The sequence below is a fragment of the Sodiomyces alkalinus genome, assembly GCF_003711515.1.
Source record: "Sodiomyces alkalinus F11 unplaced genomic scaffold SODALscaffold_2, whole genome shotgun sequence".
Taxonomy (NCBI): domain Eukaryota; kingdom Fungi; phylum Ascomycota; class Sordariomycetes; order Glomerellales; family Plectosphaerellaceae; genus Sodiomyces; species Sodiomyces alkalinus.
Genome location: NW_021167080.1, coordinates 3487517 through 3503540, shown reverse-complemented (window position 1 = coordinate 3503540; position 16024 = coordinate 3487517). Strand labels below are relative to the sequence as shown.

Genomic DNA, 16024 nt, shown 5'->3' with positions numbered 1-16024 from the left:
CCCCCCTTTTTTTTTTTTTTATCTTTTTCGCCTCCCTACCCTCCCGCCTTTCCTACCTCATGCTTCACACTTCATAGCCCTTGTTATCTGTCATTCTCCGGACATCGGCCCTATAAACACTTAACGGAAGGCCTCACGCCGGGTTCGCCAAAGTGGCTCCCCACGGTCCACCTTTCTTGGCTCCTCTTTTTCCCATCTGCACTACGGAAGACATGTTTCGCGCTTGCTCGAACTATAGTGTTTTTCTGGTGTTTCGTGGCCGATTGGCATGTGGGAACCACCCGCCACCAGCGTCGGTAGCCTCAAAAAAATCCAAGCGGCAACGGACGAGACCGGCGACCCGAACCTAGGAAATGGGGACCACCGGGTTTAGAACCGCCGGTGAAGGGCAGCCAACTCGTCAAGGAGGGGGGGCATATCGGATCAGCTAGTCAATCCAATGTCTGGTTTACGTAGAAAACAATCCGTAATTAAATTAGGTCTTGCCCTGGCGTCCTCCTCCCCCTCCTCATTTGGCCGTTCGAACAGCTTTGGGAAGCATATATATATATAACCGCTCACCACTTCTCTTATTCCCACGTTTGCATCCCTCCTTCATCTTCTCTCTTCCTCTCTACCCCTCTCTCCTTTTCACCACATCCCACCTCCTCAAATCATCAACCGATCCGAGAGATAAGAGGGGCCTGAGACGAGCTCGCGCATCACCGTAGTCGAAACCTCCCTCACCTTCCCAACAAACCAACTTTCAACATGTCTCACCTCCCCGTCGAACCCGAGTTCGAGCAGGCCTATAGGGGTATGTTGCTTCGCCTCACTTGCTCGTGTGACTGATCTGGGATGAGCATGGATGTATAAACGGCGCACGCGAGAGAATCCAGCTGGCTTACACTGTACTGCGCCCTTAGAACTCGTCATCACCCTCGAGCAGAGCACGCTCTTCGAACAACACCCGGAATACCGCGGCGCTCTCGATGTCGTCTCCATTCCCGAGCGAGTCATCCAGTTCCGCGTCGTCTGGGAGGACGACAAGGGCAACCTCCGCGTGAACCGCGGCTACCGCGTCCAGTTCAACTCGGCCCTGGGTCCCTACAAGGGCGGTCTTCGATTCCATCCTTCCGTCAACCTGTCTATCCTCAAGTTTCTCGGATTTGAGCAGATCTTTAAGAATGCCCTCACTGGCTGTACGTTTCTGTTTTCCCCCCTTCTCACGAAGATGGTGAAGTAGCAATGGATGACAGGTTACTGACTTTAAGCTGCAGTGAACAGTATGTCATTGTCCATCTTTTCCCCTTTGCAAACATGACCATAGCTTTGGGGCTGCATGCGCGTATTGATGAGAAAAGAAAAGAAAAAAAAGGAAAAAAAAAAAAACCCCCCCGCCGACATCGCATGGGAACGGAAAAGAAGAAGGGGGGTTGATTTGGTGGTGTGGTGGGGGGTTTTAAAGTGGAGTCTGATGAATCAATGAAACTAACCGCTCTCGTCTTAGTCGGTGGTGCCAAGGGCGGTGCCGATATCGACCCCAAGGAGATGAGCGACAGCGAAATCCGCCGCTTCTGCTACTCCTTCATGACCGAGCTCAGCAGGCACATCGGCGCCGACACCGACGTCCCCGCGGGCGACATTGGCGTCTCCGGCCGCGAGATTGGCTTCCTGTTCGGTGCCTATCGTCAGCAGCGCAACCGGTTCGAGGGTGTCCTTACCGGCAAGGGCCTGAAGTGGGGAGGCAGCTTGATTCGCCCTGGTAAGAAACCGACTTTCCCTCCCTTCTTGGGATCCTCTCATTGAATGGAATGCACGACTGACGTGTGTGGCTAATTTTTTTTATTTTTTTTTTGCCACAGAGGCCACCGGTTACGGCGTCGTCTACTACGTCCAGCACATGCTCGAGTACATGGGCAAGGGCAGCATGGCCGGCAAGCGCGTCGCCATCTCCGGCTCGGGCAACGTCGCCCAGTACGCCGCGCTCAAGTGCATGGAGATGGGCGCCACCGTCGTCTCCCTCAGCGACTCCAAGGGCTGCTTCGTGGCCAAGTCCGACGCCGCCGCCTTCACCCCGGAGCACGTCGAGACCATCATGGGGCTCAAGGACCACCGCCGCCCGCTGACCGACTTTGAGCACGACGGCCGCTTCGTCTGGCTCGAGGGCGCCCGCCCCTGGGTCCACGTCGACAGTGTCGACATCGCCCTCCCCTGCGCCACCCAGAACGAGGTCTCCAAGGAGGAGGCCAAGGTCCTTATCGCCAACGGCACCCTTGTCGTCGCCGAGGGCTCCAACATGGGATGCACCCTGGGCGCTGTTGAGGTCTTTGAGGCGGATCGCCGCGTGCGTGGGCCCGACGCCACTTGGTATGCGCCCGGCAAGGCTAGCAACTGCGGCGGCGTGGCCGTGTCTGGATTGGAGATGGCGCAGAACAGCCAGGTAAGGATCACTGGCTCCCATTGCTGAACGAAACGACTGGGCTAACTTTTTTTCTTCTCTCCCTCTATAGCGACTCACCTGGACCCGGGAAGAAGTTGACCAGCGGCTTCACGGCATCATGAAGGAGGCATTCCTCAACGGCGTCACCACTGCCAATGAGTACGTCAAGACCGATGGCGACGAGCTGCCTAGCTTGGTAGCTGGAAGCAACATTGCCGGCTTCGTCAAGGTCATTCGGGCCATGAAGGATCAGGGCGACTTGTGGTGAAGCAACAAGGTTCCTATTACAGGGTGGGATTCGATGATCATGTGACATGGGACAAATGCCTGTTTTGGGTCGGGACCACGAATTGGACATTCGCGATGTTTGGAGTTTTACGGAGTTTGATGACATTCAAGCGGGAGCGGCGTTTGGGGGGGTTTCCATTTTAACACACGTTCTTCGTTCGATTACCTACCTACCTTGGGCAGCGATAGATTATAAGCATATAGAGATCCTGTTCTACGCTAGTCGCATCGTTGTTCTTCGTGAGGAAACGCCTTCTGCAGCCCTACGGGGTAATTAGGAGGTGGTCCGTTGTGAGCTAGGAACTCCAAATGTAGGAGTGCGGTGCTCCGCGACCGAAGGCGCTGCTTCGAGATGCAGGTGAAAGCATGGGCATTCTCCGCGGCCTGATTTTCTGGAGGTCCATACCAGGTATGCGATCTCCCAGATGCACCGCCCCGTCTCTACCATGCACCTCGTCAGTGTCGTCACTGGTGGCCGCCAATTTCTTTCTTTCTTTCTTTTTTTCTTTCTTTCTTTCTTTCTTTTTTTCTTTCTTTCTTTCTTTCTTTTTTTCTTTCTTTCTTTCTTTCTTTTTTTCTTTCTTTCTTTCTTTCTTTTTTTCTTATTCTTTAGTTCACGAAATCTCGTGCCACAGGATAAGACTGGCTCCAACGTCGAAAAGCCGTCATTGCATGCCACGACTTCGGCGAACTACGGTGAAGAGGTCAGGGGTGCGGCTGTCGTGGTCAGTACTTCCATGTAAGTTATCGCCGACGCAGATGGCTTATTGGAAAATTCGAAACCCGTCGGGGACGATATCTGTCTGTCGTACGCACGTTGTAGTTGACATGTCGTTGCCGAATGAAAAGACGAAAAAAAAAACCAGAATTAACATGGTGATACAGGACCTGACCAAGCAGCCCTCGTGCCGTATATAGTAATTATCAACGGTGTACGAACGTCTGCTGATCTTAACTAAGAGCGCTGATGGGACACGGCGTCTGCTAGCTGTCCGAGGCAATGAATGGTATATGGATTACATGTCGGGTTGGACGGGAGCGATCAGACTTTATTTACGTTGACAAGGGACGGGAACGGGAACTCGATTCTGTTGGCAGCGTATCGGGTGAGTGTTTCTTGAGCGATCGGGCTGGCCGCTGGCTCGTGTCACCGCATATCATCGTTCTCGGGACGAAGAAGTACTAAGTAATGATGCAGGGGTTTTTAACACGAGCCGACGTCAGAAAGCCCAGAGCTGAGCCCCAGCACTTGGTACATCATGGAGTACTTAATAGAACTTCTCAGGTTTCGTTTGAGATGGTTTCTTGAGAACACCGAGAACCATATTAGCATATGTACACAAGGTACCTTACAACGTATGGACGGTGGATTTTTGGATCTAAGCTTTATTCTGTCGTTGGTCACTGCTTATTACCTTACCTTAGGTAAGGTAGACAGGGTTGTCGACGGGTGGGGCCGATCGGCTTCATGCATCAGGTACGGACGCTGTACCTTACGAAGTGCGCGTGTGTACCTATGTACCTACCTAATTGAACTGCCAAGATGCGACTTCCGATCCCGTCCAGTTCTCGTTCATCTGACAACTGACCTTGGGAGTATCGGCATCTTGAACGAGAAACCCAAACCTCGAAGCGATCTCTTTTTTAGACGGGTAAACTAATCTTGTCTTTGCCAGCTCCATCGTCACCATCGGCCATGGTGGCTGACAACGAAAACCCAATGCCGGGGGCCTGGGGATCAAGAAAATATCATCCACCTTCGTCCTAGCGACCACACCAAGTGCAACGCCATCCTCGCGTGCGCTCGCAGCCAGTCTCGCGTCTTATGGAGCAACTGAGGACGGACAGGCATCAGCTTCCGCATTCCCTCGTCCGGCCCACGCCTACGAAGATGGAGGAGGGATGCACAAGGCTATATATATATGACGGAAGCCTGTGTTACCTATCCGTTATGCTACTGTATTCTCCTCTCACTCCCCCTGGACCTGCTTTCTCAGCCTGCTCTGCTATCGGTTCCACGCCGCCTTTCGCCATCTGCCCACTCCACTTCAGCTTGACTAAACGCCACCTTTACGCCCTCAAACGGTCTTGCCCCTAGACGGCCTTGCTCCTAGATGGCCCGCGAGTTCAGAACATCTTCTCGTCGTCTCATGATGCTCGCGTTATTTACGGTATCTGCTACTCAGCTTACCTACAAGCAGCCCTCGCTTCCCCTTCTATTTCCCCCTCTCTGCTGTTGGACCTTTGCTAAATCCGCACATGTTGCTCGTGCAGAAATATAGACCCAACGCAAATGCAGAATACCTGACCACCTGATTGACGAAAGCCGATGCATGTCTCATACCAAGAACATATTTGAACCACTCACCACCCCCCGTTTTGTCTCCCATGGCTATTTCCGCATACACCCCTGCGCCACCAGCACCAACGACATGTATCTGCACGGCGCAGGTGCTCGGTCACAGCTGTTGGCGTCCCAGACCATGGGACCCCCCCCTTTTTTTTATCTCTTCTTCAGTCTGACGGCTAATAAGCCGAGTAGAACCTCAATCTGGGATTTTCCAATGCCGACTTCGCTTACTCCTACCGGGTTGAGGCGCCAGAGCTTGGTTGGCCGCGTCTGCATATCGATTCTTGACACCCGAGGCCCGCGATCTCATAGGAATGGGACTGAACGGGATATCTAGGCTACATTGCGGCGGACATGCCGCTTGTTCGGGCTTCTTCTGTGCCCGTCGTACAGGCTAGTCTCTCCGTTGATTCTGTCCCAGCACTTTGCGGCTATATATCCTCCTGTTCTCTGCAGCCACGCTGTCTCCGGGACTCGAATATACGTGTATCGGTTTACCAATGCTTCGAATGCCTATTGCGCAGCGCTGAGAGCCGTCGTTTTCCCTTTGCTGTTCCCGCTATCCTTCTCCTTCTCATACGGCAATGGCTCCGATGGCTACCGAAGATGACCATCACCATGACCTCCCCGCCGGAAAACTCGTCAGGGAGGTGGCGGCTCCGTTCGACCACGATAACGACGGAACTCTGCCTTACTGCATGAATGATAGTGGCGATACCTATGACACCCTTCATAAAAACGGCGGAACACGCCTGCCGAGTCGTGGCGCTGCTTCGTCCGCATCTCTTAAACCTGACGACGTTCAATCCCATAACGAGAATCATCACACCAAAACATTCCCCCGGATCTCGAAACCTATCGAACTGATGCGTAACAGCTACGACACAGTCATCATTGGGTCTGGATATGGGTGTGCCGTAGCTGCTTCCCGGCTAGCTCGATGTGAGGATGCTTCTGGGAAACGGCAGTCTGTCTGTGTGCTAGAACGAGGAGCTGAGAAGTGGCCCGGCGAATATCCCAGCGGCGTCCCTGCTGCAGCTCCCGGGAACCATGTGTCTGATAAGGTCGCCCCGACTTGGTTCCCGCCCTCGACTCGCCAGGATTGCACTGGACTCCATGATGGCTCGACGAGTTCCACCTCGGTGGCTTATCTGGCAGACGCCTGGAACTGGGGCGCTGAAATATTCTGCGAGTGCAAGGTCCGAAATGTCAGAGAGGCCGAGAAGCGGGACGGATATATCGTCTATTTCGCCTGGCAGGGCCACTACAAGGGCTGTTTCGCGCCCGGTTTCCAGGGAGACCTCATGTGGGTGCACGCAAAGAGATGCGTCGTCCTAGACGCCGACGTCGTCGGCATAACCGAAATCTTACGCCGAAGCAAAGAGATGGGTCTGTCAATCACCCACCATGCCGGGCAAGGTAGAAGCGGGAATGGTGATGTACTTGCTTGTATGACCCGAGACGGCATTGGAGGCCCCGGAGTTGCTTCTCTCATTGGCGAGGTGTCCACAAGGGAAGACGACGGAGCGCATTCGAGTCTTACTATCACGGAAGCCACAGTGACCCCCGCACCCATGGGCCTCACAACCTCGACCACCAGAACTGCGCTTGCCGAGGGCTCCGTGGATCACTACATCCGAAGGGAAAAGCTGACGATTCACAAGAAGCCTAGCGGCAACATCGATCTCCTTGGGGAGCCCAGATTCCCTCCTCCCAGGATATCCGATGGGGGTCTTGACTCGGAGGGAAAGCAGATTAGAAAGACATGGTCCAAAATCAACAGCGCGAAGATGGCCAAGGCCCCCGGGTTCGGCTTCACTGAAGTCATGTCGGGTTTCATTCGTCGGGATGCTAACCTCACGCTGGACAACCGCGAGACATACGAGCTTGCCTACCGGACTGCCCAGGGTCTTTGCGAAACCGCAAGACTCTTTCTCCATGTTCGGACTTTCAACACCAGGGCCACCGTCGAAGACCCTGACCACTCCGCTACGCTGACAGGCACCTTTGCCTGCCCGGTCATCCCGGGATCTCCATTCATGGCCCAACGCGGCGACTTCAACCTATTCGTCTCCGACCACAAGTCATCTTGCACCCGCAACGTGACGTATAACTTCGACATGCGAGGCGTTGACGGCAGGCTACTTCACTTTCACGGCTACAAGGTGGTTGATTCCTCCGTAGCCTTTGCCCCTTTCCGGTTCTGGCGCGCAACCACCACGCTCTATGTGACTATCCTCGAGCCTCGTCAGGACAAGGAGGCAGTCTCGGCGCACGGCGAGCCATGGCGCCGTGGCCAGGTATTAGCCAGAGGCATTATGCACATCCACCCGACCGACTTCCTCTCTCAGCTTATGACCATGACCCCGACAGGAAGCGGTCTGGTGAAGAAAGTCTACAGCGCCACCAGCTTCCTGACGTATTTCTCTAGCAAATCCCTCTCGCTGATTCTAGGGTCGTTCGCTCCCTTGGAGTACCCGCGCGCAATCTACAATGGATACATCAACGACACGCCTCCCGATGCCTCGTTCACCATCGTAGCCTCCGACAACGTGAAGACGCAGATGCACATGTGGAACGCGACGAATGTCGACCTGGAGACCAAGAACCTCTTCATGATCCCCGGCGCTGCAGTGGATCACCGCATCTTCGCCTTGCCCACCATCCGCTACAATGCCGTCAATTACTTCACGCGAGCGGGCTACAGGGTCTTCGTCCCCGTGCACCGCATCGGCCAACTCGCAGTCGCCCAGGACGACTGGACCACGCACGACGCCAGACTAGATCTCCGCGCTTGCTTAGAATACATCCGCAACAGCCCCGAGTACAGCGGCGGAAACGCCCCCGGAAACAAGACCTACACCGTCGCGCACTGCATGGGCAGCGTGGCCTTCGCCGCCGGCCTGCTCGACGGCACCATCCCAGCGTCCTGGATCCTCGGCGTGACGGCCAGCCAAGTGTTCATGCACCCGGTCTGGAGCCAGCCCAACATGTTCAAGATCCACCGGAGCCCCCTCGCCCTCGACAGAGCCTACAAGGCACTCCTGGGGACCTGGTTCTCCTGCAGCACCGCCCGGGACGACACCGTCCCGCAACGCCTCCTCAACGCGCTGCTGCGCTTCTGGCCCGAGCCGCGCGGCGAGCTCTGCGCCAACGCGGCCTGCCACCGCTGCACCCTCATCTTCGGCCGCTGCTGGAACCACCGGAACCTGAACGAGGCGACGCACCGCCACATCGACCGGTTCTTCGGCGGCGTCAACATGACCCTGCTCCACCTCCTCATGAAGCAGGGGTGCGAGGGCCACGTGTTGACCAACGCGCCGCGCTTCGACCGCCTCACCGCCTGGCGGAACGTGCGGCGGCTCCGGGGCTTGCCGTTCTTCTTGTTCGTGGGCCGGGATAACGCCGTCTTGACAACCGAGGCCACGGAGCGGACCTATCAGGTACTGTGCGACGCTTTCGGGTCCGGTGGCGACGACCTCGATGATGATGCCGGGGGGCATGGTCGGTTCCGGCGGCGCGTTATCCCCGGGTACGGTCACTTGGACTGCTGGATCGGCCGGAATGCTTGGAAGGACGTGTATCCTCTTGTCAGAGAGGAGGTTGACCGGGTCGTCAGGGGGCCTGGGTACGAGTTTCGGGAACCACACGATCGTTTTCGTGTTATGGTGGAGAGTGGTGAGCTGTTATACTAACCTGGCCGTCTTTCCCGTCAAGTCTTCAGCTTATCCCCTAGTTGGCTCCTTATAAGTTCAGTAGCCAGCCCCCTGGGGAAACACCATGTTCCTTCTCTTTTTTTGCTGCGGAACGTATGTAGATTAATCTCCTGTAGACAGACAGGGACGTGAATATTTATGTTCCTATTTGACGTCTTTGTGATCGCCAGCCCCGAAGCCCGGGTCGTCTTGTATCCTGCGTAACGCCTTGGAAAAGGAATCAAAGCAAACAAACCCCCTTATCAAATCCATATAAGACACGGCCCAAACCACCCAAGCCTTCCTAGGTATTCCCATAGACATGAAGATAGAACTACATCTTATCCAGCCCCTTCCAAAAGTATGATAAAATTCGTGGCAATCCCGGGCCTCGTGCCCCCCCTCCAGAGACACAGGTCCCTCATCTCATCACCAGATGGCGGCCTGATCCAAGTCAAACCGCTGCAGCTCCTTCCCAGCATCCTCCAGGTCTTTCTTCGCCTTCATTCGCATGTAGAAGATGGGGCAGTCCTTGCTACTGCAGATGACTTCGCAGTGCATGCTGCCCTGGCACCGCTGGCACTGCGTCCACAGGCGCCCGAACCGCACCTCAAGGTCCGACACACGATCCAGCGTCTTCTTGTACAACTCCCCCACGCGCGGCGAGCAGTTCGCACACACCGCGCCCGCGCTCTCCTCTTTACCCGTCAGGGGCTTCTTGCAGCCCATGCACGTCTGCGTCTTCTTGGTGAACTTCATCAGCCCGCCCACCGTCGGCACCGCCACGGAGATGGTCCGCGTGTGCGCGCCCGCCAGCAGCGAGTTGGCCTTGGTCTCGCCCAGAATGGGCTCGAAGATGCGCGACAGGGGCTTCGCCAGCTGGTTGTCCAGGTAGTACTTCGTGTCGATGGGCACGTTGTTCTCCAGGACGAAGATGGGATCTTCCGACTTTTCGTAGTTCTTCGAGCCGGCTGCGCCCTTCACCATCACGTAGGCGACCCGGTCGCCGAGTCCGGGAGCGGAGCCTGCGTCTCGTTTCTTCATTCGCTGCGCTAGTTCGACGTGTGCTTGCTTGGCGGCGTAATCATCTTTTGCGAGAGCCTTGGTGATCACGAGCTTCGACATGTCGACCTTGTTCTGTAGGAGGTCGGCGATGGTGTCCTTGACATACCTAGTCGAGCAAGGTAGTACAGGCAGGTAGTTAGCCTCAGATACTCTACGGGCAAAGGGAGGAAGCAGTAAACATACTCTTGTGCGCCCGGGACGTCCCGATCAATGAGGATCATCCGCAACACCTTTTCAATGACGGTCTGCACGAGAAGGCAATTGTCGCGTCGGACCGTCTCAATACCCTTGGTGTCCATCTTGTCGTACTTGTCCGGCCTGGTCCAGTACAGGCCGGCGTACCGCTTCTTGTTGATGAGGAGGTACGGGAAATACACCTTCTCGAACTCCAGCTTGATGGGCTTGATGAACTTGGCAGACACAAAGTCGGCCGCCTCTTGGCCCAGCTTCATGGCTTCGGCGAGATCCTTGGTGCCGAATTTGACCATGACCGAGTCCGTGTCGCCGTAGATGACCTGCGCATCGTGCGAGTACCCGTTCGCGATGTTGTACTTGGCCTCGACTTCTTCCTTGGTCTTCTCGATCATCTGCCGACCAAAGCTCGTCGTGCTGCTGGCGATTTCAAGACAGGGAAGCTTGCCTGTCGTGGCACCTGTCAAGCCGTACACCGAGTTTGCGCTGATTTTCAGAGCCAGCTGCCGACCGTTCAACACGGCCTTCTTGAAAGGGTCCGTCTCCGCGGCCAGTTCTCGTTTCGCCTGTTTCCTCGCGGTGAGGAGTTCTTCGAGAATTTGTGCGAGGAGACCTTTCCTCTGCTTTGTGGTGACAAAGGTGTCGCCGGCGGGCGTGACGACGTAGTCCTCGTCCTTCTTCAGGTTGAATTTCTCGATCATCGGTTTTCTGACCAGGGTGGTATAACAGAGGTTGTGCGCCTGCATGATGCTGGGGTACAGGGACGCGAAATCGAGGGTGGCAACGGGCACGTCGTAGTAGCCTCGAGTGGGTTCAATGACCGTTGCTCCCTCATACTGTTCATCTGTGGCCTCGGACTTCATGTTGGGTATGACAAGCTTCTGCTCAAGAGCCTTCCTGAAAAGTTGACTGATGAACTTGACTTGCTGGCCTCGCGACAGCAGGAAATTGAAGGGCACACCCGTGACTCTTGCCATTTCGGTGTAATTTTCAAGGCAAGACAATTTATCCATCAGCCGCTGTGGTAGGTAGGCATCTTTTAAGCAGTACAGGGCCAGACGTCGGCGAGATTCCGGGGTCCCGTTGAACAGTTCGGTGATCATCGAGTAGTGAACATCTTCCTTCTGCTCGCCTAGGAAGTTGGAGCAGACCGAGTTCAAAGTATAGCTTCGAAGATGATAGTCGCGCTGTATCAGCTGCAGAAGATCCAGTTGGAGCCGGCCGTTGGTGTTGGTTGTCTTGGAATCACGGTTCCCCATCTGCTTGCTCGAAAATTTGGTTTCCCTGCACCTGGACGGAACGCTGGGTATCCGGGACCAGTACTTGAACCCTGCGATTTGAAGGTGCTGAGCCCGTTCTAGCAAATAAGGGAAGTCGAAGTTGGCAATGTTGTATCCGATGATGAGATCCGGGTCCACCGTTTGCAGGAACTTTTGCCACTCGGCCAACATGTGTTCTTCCTTCTGAAACTCGAGGACCTGCGTGGCCACGATCGAGCTGGTTGTGTTGAGGCAGAAAACATTCCGCACAAAGGGCTTCTTCTCTCCATATCTGGTGACGAGGTTGGCAATCTGGATCACGGGATCGTGGGTGGCCTCGGGAAATATGCCTTTGCGTCCAGCACATTCGATATCAAACGACATTATACGGAGCGGTGCCATCTTCGACCACTCGCCTTCGGGCTTGTGGGCGATGAGGTCGGTATAGTTGACTTCAGCCTCGATCTGGCAGTTGGATTGCCTCATGTGCTGCGGGACAAGACGATAAGTTTTCGGGGGGGCTTCAACCCAAGACATTCCCTGGATCTATTCGGCAGTTAGCCTGTGTCACGCAATGCGGACGAAGAAACCTAGGTAGGGGTGGAGGATATGCGGAACAAACACATACCTTGCAATCAATCATGAACCGAAGGACATACTGGATGTTGTCAAATGTCATGACACCGCCTTCGGCCCCTGTCCACAGACCCTTCCAGTTGGCACTGCCAGACTCAATCGTGGACCGGACCTTGGCAATGACCTTGGGATCGTTGACTGTAATCTTGAGATACGGGTTCTTGACATTGCCTCGAAATCCGTAGATGTTCTCGCGCATGACCAGGGACACCGAGTAAACGACAGGCTGGTGGTCAGCGACTTGCGCCTCGAGGAAGGCCTTGAAGGCGTTGCAGTCCTCAGGCTGAAAAGAAACGGGGGCCGCAACGTAAAGGTAATGCTTGAAGTTGGTGACGTGAAGCATGACCGAGTTGCCCTTCTCGGTTACGCCGAAGAGCTTGACCGTGGTCCTGCCGCCATGCAGCGTCCCTTCCTCGGCTTCGATCTGCTGGAAGCAAACTCTGTCGACATTGGGGTCAAGGGGAGGCAAGGGCGGCCTTTCCCATGCCTGATCCTTCTCGCTGTTGTTCTGCTTGAGGTCCGAAATGTCCTGGCTCAGTTTCTCGAGGACTTCCGACTCGAAGGCGCTCTTGGGCTGGCTCGAATCAAGTTGGCCTTTGGCGTTCCTCCGGATGCTGGACAGCTTTGGTGCCGGGGAGGACGAGAAAGGCTCAACCTTGCGCTTCTTGATCGAACCAGGCGCCGAGGGGATGTTTTGGCGAGTGTTCGATGTCTCCCCGAGCGCCCGTTTCTGGGGCAAGATGGTGGTTGCCATGGTTCTAAAATGGGGCTCTTACGGTGAGAGACCAAAAGTTGAAATGGCCAAGTTCACAGATGACACATGCTTCAATGGGCACTGTCGGTGGCGTTGGTGGTGTTGTTGTTTGTGTTGTTGTTGTTGTGCTATTGTGACCAGAGACAAAACTTGTAAGATCGAGGAATATCCGTAGGTACGGGTAGCGGGTCGGTCGAAAAGTTCCAGGTGAGACGCGTTACTGACGTGACGTGACAGACCACTTAATGGAATCTGAAAGCGGACGCGTCATGCTGAGTCATCAGAAGCCCCGTACCAAGGAAGTCAGGCGTAATGTTTTGTACCTTACTACAGATAGAAAGTACAACTTCGGATACCTAAGGTAAGGTACCTTTTATTTACTAAGACCTGACCTGTTGATCCTAATGGCTTCACAACTCGGCGTTAAAACGATTCTGTTTTTGGTTCGTAGCATCATCAGTCCCTGTCATATGCCCAGATATGCAGGGTTGTTTAAGAAAGCTGTTTAACCAGCTCTTGAGAGTGGATACAGTGTATGGATATACCAGATAAAATGCCCTGTTCCTGGGATTGGGTCTTCTTATGATGTCCCGCCGATACTCAAAGGATGATTCCGCACCTTTTCCGCGAGAGCCCAGTCTTCGCATGCTCCCATTGCACTCAAAAGTCCCTTTGCATTGCCATTCCTGTCCCAACGTCGAGCATGGGACTCAGGAGGTTATCATCGTGTGTAGCCAGACTGACTCAACCCGAAACCAGAACGCCGCGATTTGCATAGAAAGGGAAGTCCACAGGTAATAAGACTATTAGCTCCAAGCATGGAGAAATTGGGCGGTCAAGGAAGTGGAAAAAAAAAAAAAGGTAAAAAATCAATGAACAAGAGCTCGAGAGATGATCTCGCCGCCTTCACTGAGAAGGGTCCACTACGATTTCCTCAAAGCTGAGATCTCCCATCTCGCACCAATTACTGACCGGCTGTCACCAAAGTTAGCAAAGGGCTCCATGTCCATGATTTAGGGGCAGTTACTTACCAAACAGCTAAGACGTTTGCACCAGTTGCAGTCCCTCCTACCGACGTAGAAGTTGTTGAGAAGCACAATAAAGACCACAATGACGAGAATGAGAGCCGCAGCTCGAAGGATCCACCAAATCCACCAAAGCGGCTTTCGCCCCTTGAAAAACCCAGTGGGGTTTTTCACGAAGGGTGGTGCTCCGCCCTCGTTAGCCGGCACATTGACTGTGGCGTAAGACGTCTCGTGGCCGAGTCTCTTTCTCAAGGAATTGGGAGAGTGGAGGACGCAGATGCCGAGGCAGAGCCCCATTAGAAAGCCGCCAATGTGGGCAAAATTGTCGAGACCAGGTAGAAGCCCGAGGACGAAGCAGATGGCTATGTCGAGGATGATGAAGAGCAAATCCTTGACTGGGGATTTACGCTCTTTCCAGGAGTAAAGGAGGTCGAGCAAGGTCAACGCGATGATCCCGAAGAGAGCACCGGAGGCACCTTGAGACACCTCGCCCGAGCCGGCGAAATTGGCACCCATGACATTGCCGAAGATGCCCGCACTCATATAGACGAGGAAGAAGCGGATAGGCCCGATGGCCATTTCCATCTCCTTGGCTATGGTTAGCTGCAGCAGCATGTTGACGGCGATGTGGATTAAACCGGCATGTAAAAATATGGGCGTGATGAATCGGAACCACTGATTCGGCACGCCCTTCGCATCTGGGTCCTGGGGATCGGGCACACCGCCAAATCCACAGAGCTCCCCCAGGGAGCAACGGTTCGAGCCGCTGAGCGGGTCGTTGGTGGTAGTGTTGGGACAGCGCCAGAATATGTTGATTGTGGCTTCTTTGATCTCCTCCGGGACGGTCATACAGGGAACATAGCGTGCTCCCATGTTGATGTTGACATAATAGGACGGGCCAATCATGGGGTTAAAAGCTGGCCTGATCATGATCGGTGTACCAGTGAGGATACCTGTATGTCCTGTCAGCATTTCGCGGGCTGCAGAATGAGGGCGCAGGACCCGAGAACATAGTGCTTACCATTCCTCACGAGTTGGCCGATGAAGACACCGATCTGGATGGCAGTGAAGAGATATGCGACCCAAGGAATGCGCTTCTTGTCGGCGCCAAACATGCCAAGCTGGCCAAACCCGACCTTCCTCGACGTCTTTCTCCTTTGTGAAGTCGGGGCTTCATACACATGATCATTCATCTCGACGTCCTTCTGCGGCGGATTGGGCCCGTAGCCATGATTTTGCAACGGTATGTCGTCGGCGAAGTGTGCTTGCGCCGGGCGGCTGGAGACGGGTGATATCGATGCACCTGGGCCATGATAGCCAGTGTCGTGGCCGTTGTAGGGACTGGGTTGTTGCATCACGTGGTTGTTGCTGCTGCCGCCGTAGGGACCGGGTTGTTGCATCACGTTATTGTTGCTGCCGCCGCCGTAGGGACTGGGTCGAAATCCGTTCTGTGTCGAGTCTGCCGGGTAGGCAGTGTCGTCGAAGACTGTGTCGAAGGGAGAGACGGTCTCGCTGCGTGGCGGCCTATTACTCGTGTTCGGAACGGGACCGCTTGAGCTATAGGGCGGCGCAGGCGTCGAGACAGGAGATGGTACGTAGGCAGCGCCGTAATAAGGTGACTGCGACTGAGAGGGTCCGGTTGATGGCGGCTGGTTGCCGTAATAGAAGTCGTTAGTAGCCATGGTCCGAGAGGCCTGGCGTGAAGGAAAGGTAACGATCGTAGGGTGCCCAGATGGAACTGGATCAGAATACGGGGCGAGGCTTTCTGGGTTGACGTAAGGACTTGGAGGACGGTTCCCGTTCTTGGTAGTGATTCGGTGTAGAGGGATAATGAGAAAACGTCCGTCGAAAAGGCTATTGAGTATGGGTCAAGTTCCTTTCCCAAGCCGACGTTCGTGTCTGAAACGTCTCGGCGTTGGTGATTAACCGAAAAGTCGGGAACGGACAGTTAGGAAACGTAACCTAGAAGGCCGTGATACAGAGAGAAATCGGTTTCTTCGTTAAGAGCGATGGGCAGATGGATGATAGAAAGAGAGAGACGCCTTCCTCCTCGGTTTAAAGGTATGGATGAGGGAAGAAAAAGAAAACACCAGGAGGAATGCAACGGGTCGGGAAGGAGACGTCACATCTTAGAGAGGCGGCAACAAGTTCTTTCAAGGTACCAGGGTATGCTGAGTTGGTGGCCCCCTGAGGCTGTGCAGGGGTGCCAAAGTGTGCCTGAAGCGGCCCCGGGAACCAGTAGCTTCGCTGGGTTACTTCGCTGGTGGGCCTCTTCACATCAATGGCCGCCCCACATTCTTAATAAAGGACCATGAAAGTACGGTACGAAAGTCCGAGG

General features: G+C 54.8%; 7 protein-coding genes across 7 annotated transcripts in view; 4 read left to right on the top strand and 3 right to left on the bottom strand.

Annotated features, from left to right (window-relative positions):
• The window catches only part of SODALDRAFT_356871 (hypothetical protein), a gene marked incomplete at both ends in the record, with an annotated part of 1195 nt that extends 822 nt beyond the window's left edge, over positions 1-373 (top strand). The window contains 2 exons of the mRNA XM_028613946.1: positions 78-165; positions 239-373. Coding sequence (XP_028468652.1) covers positions 78-165; positions 239-373 — 223 coding nt within the window. The remainder of the gene's footprint in view (positions 1-77; positions 166-238) is intronic.
• A 243-nt stretch (positions 374-616) lies between these two features.
• Positions 617-2894, top strand: SODALDRAFT_330572 (glutamate/Leucine/Phenylalanine/Valine dehydrogenase). Its single transcript, XM_028611238.1, has 6 exons — positions 617-796; positions 906-1181; positions 1260-1265; positions 1490-1744; positions 1845-2422; positions 2493-2894. Exons 1-6 carry the CDS (start codon positions 751-753, stop codon positions 2688-2690), a joined length of 1359 nt encoding a protein of 452 aa, XP_028468651.1. The 5' UTR covers positions 617-750; the 3' UTR covers positions 2691-2894.
• Positions 2895-4598: 1704 nt separating this feature from the next.
• Positions 4599-5521, top strand: SODALDRAFT_105923 (hypothetical protein). The gene is made up of 2 exons (XM_028606492.1): positions 4599-4881; positions 4993-5521. Exons 1-2 carry the CDS (start codon positions 4825-4827, stop codon positions 5395-5397), a joined length of 462 nt encoding a protein of 153 aa, XP_028468650.1. The 5' UTR covers positions 4599-4824; the 3' UTR covers positions 5398-5521.
• A 237-nt stretch (positions 5522-5758) lies between these two features.
• On the top strand, positions 5759-8755 carry SODALDRAFT_271623 (hypothetical protein; the record flags this gene model as incomplete). Its single annotated transcript, XM_028607784.1, has 1 exon — positions 5759-8755. The coding sequence occupies one exon, from the start codon at positions 5759-5761 to the stop codon at positions 8753-8755; it is 2997 nt and encodes a 998-aa protein (XP_028468649.1).
• Positions 8756-8821: 66 nt separating this feature from the next.
• Positions 8822-12800, bottom strand: SODALDRAFT_307319 (DNA polymerase family B). Its single transcript, XM_028609059.1, has 3 exons — positions 11900-12800; positions 10004-11817; positions 8822-9926 (listed from the first exon to the last, which is right to left on the bottom strand). Exons 1-3 carry the CDS (start codon positions 12659-12661, stop codon positions 9185-9187), a joined length of 3318 nt encoding a protein of 1105 aa, XP_028468648.1. The 5' UTR covers positions 12662-12800; the 3' UTR covers positions 8822-9184.
• Positions 12801-13022: 222 nt separating this feature from the next.
• On the bottom strand, positions 13023-13491 carry SODALDRAFT_105861 (hypothetical protein). The gene has a single exon (XM_028606491.1). It carries the CDS (start codon positions 13306-13308, stop codon positions 13072-13074), a length of 237 nt encoding a protein of 78 aa, XP_028468647.1. The 5' UTR covers positions 13309-13491; the 3' UTR covers positions 13023-13071.
• On the bottom strand, positions 13078-15751 carry SODALDRAFT_330568 (rhomboid family protein). The gene is made up of 3 exons (XM_028611237.1): positions 14708-15751; positions 13693-14639; positions 13078-13636 (listed from the first exon to the last, which is right to left on the bottom strand). The coding sequence occupies exons 1-3, from the start codon at positions 15366-15368 to the stop codon at positions 13568-13570; spliced, it is 1677 nt and encodes a 558-aa protein (XP_028468646.1). The 5' UTR covers positions 15369-15751; the 3' UTR covers positions 13078-13567.
• Positions 15752-16024: the final 273 nt, after the last annotated feature.